Source organism: Corylus avellana, chromosome 6 (genome assembly GCF_965113065.1).
Source record: "Corylus avellana chromosome 6, dhCorAvel1.hap1.2, whole genome shotgun sequence".
Taxonomy (NCBI): domain Eukaryota; kingdom Viridiplantae; phylum Streptophyta; class Magnoliopsida; order Fagales; family Betulaceae; genus Corylus; species Corylus avellana.
The window spans coordinates 5,188,804-5,196,749 of NC_142495.1; the positions used below are offsets into that span (position 1 = coordinate 5,188,804).

Here is a 7,946-nt window from a genome sequence, read left to right on the forward strand (position 1 = left end):
TCTATTATTCTAGAAAAACACGTGTGTGGGCCCAGCTATAATATATATATATATTTTATAAATCTGAGCCTTTTTGCTATTGTTTCTTTGTGATAAATAAATGGAGAAAGGTCAAAAAAATAAATAAATAAATGGAGCACATCTCTTCCGGGAAAAGACAGTGGGTTGCCTTTCCCTTTCGGATTGAATACGTGACTCATGAGGCTACAGGCCAATAGACATTTCTCACTGAATAATAGATCCAATTTTATTTTTATTTTTTCTGGTCAAATAATAGATCCATTTAATAAATGTGATTGAGACGGAAAGCCTTTCACTTCAAAGCTTTTGCGTTCCCATTAAGAAGATAGGACGGGAGTCCCTGTCACACAATGCCCTTAATAATAGCATTCATATTTACATATTTTTACATAAATTAAGAGCAATTTAGCCCAGTTTAAGTGTCTTAATCAATTAATAAGGATGCTTAAGCCCTCAGATTGTTTCACTTTCCCTTCCAAATATAATTATGTCGGTGGGAGGGTTGGTTTTTCATTTTGACTGATATGAACATAATACCAAACGTTGTACCTTAATGTACATTAACATCTGGTTAATCTCCAAACAGGTGTAATAATTCGACACAAATCACATACTTATTAATGAAACAAACATTTGGAGTGATCTACGTAAAAGGGGAGTCTCAGCTTCCACCTACCTCTTGAAGAAATGGAATCCCCAAAAGGAAGTAAAAAGGAAAACAATGATTAAAGTAGGAAATTAGATTTGGTTAAGCACAGTATTTAATCACCATGATGTGACTAATTGCACAAGTCCCACTCAAGAATGGAACATCATGCAAAAATACAGAGAAAGCACAACAAATTCTAGAGAGAAGCTTTTTCCTTTTTTTTTTTTTTTTTTCTTTCTTTCTTTCTTTCTTTCCTTTATTTTGCTTTCTCTTTTTCTTTATTTTAAATACAAAATATGAGTGGATAACACTGCAAATATTCAAAGAAAATAATATATGAGTCATTTATTTTGCGGATTGACTAGCTATTTTCTTTAAACAAAAAACAAGTATTATTGAAAATGAGAATAAGTGAAATAAAATAATTATTCATATTTTTTAGTTTGATAACTTAACTATATATATATATATATATATATATATATGCTTTTATTAGAATTGAACCAAAATAATTTTTTTTTTAAAAAAAAAACACTACATTGTTTTTTTTTTAAATACTCAAATAAAATTTAAAAAAGCAAAAATATGAAAATGCAGTGGGGTGACCGGCTATCTGTTAAATGACCAGTTATCTTAAAAGCTTAAGCTAGTAGAAAGAGATAAATTTAATCACTTAATCATTATTTTAACACTCATCCTCACGTGTAAGCTCAAACTCTCTTTTAATAGGTGAGGTCCAACACGTAGAATTTTTAATTTAAATGGGGTGAATTGACGAAGTCAAGGTTCGATCCTAGTCCTAAGACCTTTAACTCTGATACCATATTAAATTACCAGTTATTCCAAAAACTTAAGCTAGTAAGAAGAAGTAAATTTAATCACTTAATCATTACTTTAACACCACCTATTACAAAAACTAGGTGTGGCCGAGACCACCCCCAAAACCTTTTGGGGGTAATCTTAGTCACTCCCAAATGCGTCAGGAGGTGATTGCACCACTTCTAGAACGCCTTAAGGGCCTACTATGAGTGATTTGAGCACCCCAATTTCACCAATAGATACCAAGTGGGATGAGGAACAATCTTGAAAGCCATGACAAGAAAAGGGTATTGAAGTATTAGAGTTATTGGACCGTACTAATTCATTTGTTAATGTTCAATTTTTTTATGGTACTGTGTTAATAGTATTGTGCTTTGGTCGGGACTTTTTCACCCCTTTCTTGGTGTATTTTTGTTTTTATCAAATTTATGTTGCCTAGAAAAAGTTGTGAAGATATATGTATTTTCTTAATTTATTAGCTTGCCAAGATTTGCATGTGTATGTGTGAGTGTACTTGAGAGAGAGAGAGAGAGAGAGAGAGAGAGAGAGAGAGACAGGTCGCCACATTAGCATACGATGTAACAGCACTTTAAAGCATGATGAGTAAGTAAAGTTCGAGCCAGCTGTAATTGAGCTATCCATCCAGTACTACCCAATAGAAGTTGAAGGAGAAGCACAGGGCATGTGCTTCAGATCCATTTGTGTTCTCTCTCCAACTTGCAACCAAAATCTAAAATAATCAGAGCTTGAAATGTTCAAATCTGGACCGATTGACATTTATTCTCTTTTCTCCCCTGCACTCTGCACATGTACCCCATTACCTTACACCAAATATACATTTTTGTCTTTCTTTCCTATTTCTTTTTCACTTGGATTTGGAGTCCAACCATATTTTAAGGTAAGATTTCAAAAAAAATATGTTTATTGAGGCGACATATTTCCGTCACAATAATAATAAAAAAGGTACAGACAACACGTACCTGTCTGTAATAAACTTCTATATTTATATCCACACGGCTACTGCCGCAAGCAAGCGTATAGAGAATAGACAACAAATAATCTTCTCTTTTACATCCCACCTTTAATAATTTTCATGCTAAAACACCGTTTTGTGTGTGTTGGGACGGGAGAAAATTAAAAACAAAACAAAAAAAATGTTATTTTAAATTCGTCCTCTAATCTTTCTCTTTTCTCTCTCACCGCTCAGAGATTTTCTTGGTCTCTTTTGACACCAAAAATGGTGAAGGAAATGAGGTGGGATTCGAAGCTGTCGTCACTTCACAAACTCAATCATGTCTTTGTGAAGTTTGCTGTCTCATTTCTCTTATTGGGTCTCGCTTTTCGCCTTTTCTCCTCTGATTCATTCAGAATTTCTTCAGTGGTAGAGACAGCCCCTCTTGCAGAGCAAAATGCAGAGTCCCCTGTAGTTTCTCTTCCTATTCAAGCGTCCGTTTCTTCTGTTGATCCTGAAAATGAGACCCAGACATCTGACGACGGTGAGAAATTTTCCATCTTTTTAATGTTTGTTTATTTGAAGCCATGTTGATGTTGGTGTTCTTTAATCTATTTTTCTTGTTCTTTTTTCCTTTGAGAAAAAATCAGCCTACCTTTTTTTTTTTTTTTTTTTTTTTTTGTTGCTATTTAGGAATGCTTGAATACGCAAATTCATAACTCACCATGGGAGATTTCGAATCTAAAGAGTTTGATCTTTTTCACTTTGTCGTCTAGCTAGATCTTTCAACTCAGCTACTTCTTTGCTGTTCAGTTGTTGGGCACTCAGAAACTTTTCTAGTTTGAAGCTTGAAAGCAATATCGGAGAATATATACAATGTTCGTTTTCTACACTAAAAAGCAGATCGATAAATAAGCATAGTGAATTCTTTTTCAGTTTAATTTTTTGTATTGTGCTTCCTTAGTTCTGCTGACCACTACCTACCACGATCTTCCATCATATTGATCATCTTGTTTTACACAAAAATAGTTGCAGCAAAATGTGATATATTTACGGGAGATTGGATAGCTGACCAATCAGGTCCAGCATACACAAATGAGAGCTGCCACGTGATTGAAGGTCATCAAAATTGTCTCAAGAACGGGCGGCCAGATTTCGGTTACCTTTACTGGAGGTGGAATCCGAGGGACTGTGAATTACCCAGATTCAATCCTGAGAGATTTCTACATCTTATGAGGAACAAGTCATGGGCCTTTATTGGTGATTCCATCTCTCGTAACCATGTGCAGTCATTGCTTTGCATCCTCTCTCAGGTACACTTTAAAAATTATAGTTTTTAAGTATGTTTAGAAATCTCAGATTCTTTTTTGGACAGGATTTGGTTTCTTTTTTGTTTCTGTCTGGAATTTTGTGTGCCATTTTTTCTTCAAATCAGGTTTTGCAATGTTCTTGATTGTTCATGTATATGCCTTTTTCTCTTGCTCAAGAACTGGAATCATCAATGTGTGCTTTATTCTATGTCTTGCAAGGTTATTTGTACAAACTAAGCATCCTTGATTCAGTCAATTATTACAACTTTAGCCACTTTTTCGTTGCTAATTAAATAGGTGACCCTATGGACTGAATAGAAATGGTGGGGCATCAGTTGTTCATGTGCCAGCCCATAACTAAGATTTGCCTCTATCTACAGTACCTATAGCACTTCTACATTGACTTTCTATCATGTACATTGTGGGGGCGGGGTCCCAAGTATGGATTGGGATCCACAACAATTCGGGCAGGTAATGTAAAAGAGCCTATATGAGATCCATTTGCCCAAATAAATTTTGGGTTGTTCAGCTACTTACCCAACATGTGAATCCCATTTCAGTTTTTTCAAATTATCTATCCAAATTGCTAGCAATTCGAATAGGTAATTGCCGTGGATCCTTATCTAGTAACTACTCCCATAAGGTTCTGGTTAAAATACGGGTACGAAAGCATGCTGGCTTGTACCCCATTTCTTAGCGTAGTTCTTTTTGGTGCTGCTAGATCAATGGGGGAGGGAACTCATAGTACAACTTCAACCATCAATGTTTATTTCATCTGTGGAGGAGAGCTGCCACTTCTATGGTTAGACTACTGCCCCTGAAGAAGTTGTAGTGTCTTGTCTAAGCAGGTTTAGCTACCAATACCATATGGCTTCTCTTGAACGTTAATAATTAGTAAATAGATACCTTACTTACTGTTGTTGGCTTTTTCTATGTTTGTGGTCTAGCCAACACCAATTAGTGTAGTTTGTCTTATCACCAACAAGTGAATTCTTGCAGTAAAAAAGGGGAAGAAAGAATGGGTAACAGTGTTCTATTTTCACCAATCGCAAATATGAGAAAAGGAATGTTTGCTGCAATATGTGGACAATGTAAATGGATAAAATTAATTATCTTTGTCATGTTCTGTTTTGTTCTTATCATATTCTCTTGCATCAGTATACCCAGCTAGGGAGAAAATGCCTAGTGGAACAGGTTTCTATAGTATTTTTATTCTAAATCTAGACCCTCCGGTGGTACCCCATGACCTCAAATTTTAGAAAGTTTCAGTATAGATATACTAGGGCGTACCGCCACCTGACATGCTTAATTAAATTCTTTTGTTTGAAATTGTTTCTTTTGGAGCATTGTATGTATCCTCTGTCGGTATTCAACAATTTGGTCCTACATATGGTGTTATCAATCAAATTTTGGTGATTATGCCCCACAGGTGGAACAAGCTGTTGAGGTCTACCACGATGAGGAATACCGATCCAAACGATGGCGCTTTCCTGCTCACAACTTCACCCTTTCAGTAATTTGGACCCCATTCCTCATAAAAGCAGCTATCTTTGAGGACATGAATGGAGTTTCGTTGTCGGAAGTCCAGGTTTATCTTGATGAACTTGATGAACAATGGACCGATCAATATAAGGATTTTGATTACGCGGTAATTGCTGGTGGAAAATGGTTTCTCAAGACGGCAATTTACCATGAGAACAACACCGTCGCAGGCTGTCACTACTGCCCTGGAAAGAATTTAACAGAGCTAGGATTTGACTATGCATATCGCAAGGCACTTCGTCTTGTTCTCAACTTTGTCACACGTAACAACCATAAGGCGTTCGTTTTCTTGAGAACCACCACGCCGGACCACTTCGAGAACGGAGAATGGTTCAGCGGGGGGTACTGCAATAGAACAGTACCATTCAAAGAGGGTGAGATTGATATGAGAGATATAGACTCTACAATGCGTAACATTGAGTTGAATGAATTTGAGGAGGCTGCGGCCGTAGGATCCAAAAACGGGGTGGTCTTGAAGCTATTAGATACAACCCGCCTTTCGGTATTGAGGCCTGACGGGCACCCTGGACCATACAGGCAATTCCAACCTTTTGCAAAGGATAAGAATGGCGTAGTTCAGAATGATTGTCTACATTGGTGCTTGCCTGGGCCAATAGACTCTTGGAATGATTTGGTGATGGAATTGCTGGTGAATGGTGAAGAATACAGATGATCAATTTTGTTGGCCTTGGGTTATCTGGGTTGTCAAGATCCTTGACTCTTTGATTTTTGAAAATTCAAGGGGATTGTCTTCTTGCCGTCTGAAAATATCCTCTAGTTGTGTCTTCTACGGAAATTTTTTCTCTGCAGGCTGATTTATCTGCAGCTGCATCGACTGTTGCGGAGCGAAGTATAAAAAGTAGGTTGTAATCATTTTATTGTATTACAGAATTAAATACTTTTACCATAACTTAAAAAGTACAGTACATATCATCGGAGTAAATTGATGTGAATATTTCTGGTTCGTTGAATTTAGAATGTTGAAGGTTGACAATCAAGACCTCCAATCATATGTTGCCTGCGTGAGAAGCTCCACACTTTTTTTTCCACGAGCAGAAGCTCTTCACTTTTTTTAAATACAAAATGATGAAGGCCAACTCTCCACCTCCTTTCTTTTGAATCAAAAGACCATGTAATTGAGTTTCTTTTTTGTTTTTGTTTTTATTTTGTCTTTGTTTTTTGAGAAAAAAACAAACCTACGAAATCAAAACTTACAAGACAATTGCTCACATTTTATTTAAATCTCAAAATTATTCGAATAAGAATTTGGGCCTCAAACTGCAACTTCCATACAAGTCGGCTATGTTTGCGAAGAGGCCGGGCCAGCACTGTAGCTGGAACGGCACTGTTCCAGCTACAGTGCCAGCAGCCTTTTCTGACTTTTTGCTCTCTTTTTTTTTTTTTTTTTTTTTTTTTTAATAAAGCAAAATATTAAAAAAAAAAGAGAAAAAAAAAAAGAAAAAATGAGGAGAAAGGGGTGGTGTTCCAGTCACCCCTTGGCCAAAATGGGGTGGCCGGACCACCCCATTTTTGGCCAAGGGGGTGGCTGGAGCCACCCCTGGCCGATCTGGGGGTGGTTCAACCACCCCCATGGCCAAGGGGGTGGTCCGGCCACCCCCTTGGCCAAAAAAAAAAAAAAAAAAATGCGGACTGGGTGCATTTGGGGTGGCCGGACCACCCCCAAGGGGCTGGGGGTGGTTTCGGCCACCCCATACCGGCCGTATGGGGTGGCCGAAACCACCCCCAGCCCCTTGGGGGTGGTCCGGCCACCCCAAATGCACCCAGTCCGCATTTTTTTTTTTTTTTTTTGGCCAAGGGGGTGGCCGGACCACCCCCAAGGGGCTGGGGGTGGTTTCGGCCACCCCATACCGGCCATATGGGGTGGCCGAAACCACCCCCAGCCCCTTGGGGGTGGTCCGGCCACCCCAAATGCACCCAGTCCGCTTTTTTTTTTTTTTTTTTTTTGGCCAAGGGGGTGGCCGGACCACCCCCTTGGCCATGGGGGTGGTTGAACCACCCCCAGATCGGCCAGGGGTGGCTCCAGCCACCCCCTTGGCCAAAAATGGGGTGGTCCGGCCACCCCATTTTGGCCAAGGGGTGGCTGGAACACCACCCCTTTCTCCTCATTTTTTCTTTTTTTTTTCTCTTTTTTTTTTAGTATTTTGCTTTATTAAAAAAAAAAAAAAAAAAAAAGAGCAAAAAGTCAGAAAAGGCTGCTGGCACTGTAGCTGGAACAGTGCCGTTCCAGCTACAGTGCTGGCCCGGCCTCTTCGCAAACATAGCCGTCTCTTTTTTTTGTTCTTTTTTTAATTTTAAAATAATAAAAAAACACTTTATCCTTGAGTTAACCAACTTGAGATACAGTACTTGATCAGTACTCACATTTAGCTTCAGAATAAACTATTATTTGAACAAGAATTCATGACCCAAACTGCAACTAGAAGTTAAGTTTGCTTAACAGACATACTCAACAAAACAGACCCCGATACAGCCTTAAAATCACATCAATGCCAACTTCCACCTCCTTTCCTTTACTTGGTTGCTGGTGGTGCATCTAGCTTCTTTTGTTCTGTTTTACGGAATAGATCCTGCAATTTGAAATATATGAAGATAAAAGAATTGATACTGAACACTATCTCCCAAATCAAATTCA

The 7,946-nt window shown here is 38.2% G+C and overlaps 1 protein-coding gene across 1 annotated transcript; it reads left to right on the plus strand.

The window, feature by feature from the left end:
- Positions 1-2,576: 2,576 nt before the first annotated feature.
- Positions 2,577-6,264, plus strand: TBL26 (TRICHOME BIREFRINGENCE-LIKE 26). Its single transcript, XM_059600247.2, has 3 exons — positions 2,577-2,985; positions 3,471-3,754; positions 5,181-6,264. The coding sequence occupies exons 1-3, from the start codon at positions 2,727-2,729 to the stop codon at positions 5,964-5,966; spliced, it is 1,329 nt and encodes a 442-aa protein (XP_059456230.2). The 5' UTR covers positions 2,577-2,726; the 3' UTR covers positions 5,967-6,264.
- Positions 6,265-7,946: the final 1,682 nt, after the last annotated feature.

Excerpts from the sequence above, each read along its gene's own strand:
- TBL26 (XM_059600247.2), top strand. The coding sequence starts at position 2,727 with ATGGTGAAGGAAATGAGGTGGGATTCGAAGCTGTCGTCACTTCACAAA. Across the intron at positions 2,986-3,470 it reads GACCCAGACATCTGACGACG|TTGCAGCAAAATGTGATATA; the intron begins GTGAGAAATTTT and ends ACACAAAAATAG. Across the intron at positions 3,755-5,180 it reads TGCTTTGCATCCTCTCTCAG|GTGGAACAAGCTGTTGAGGT; the intron begins GTACACTTTAAA and ends TATGCCCCACAG.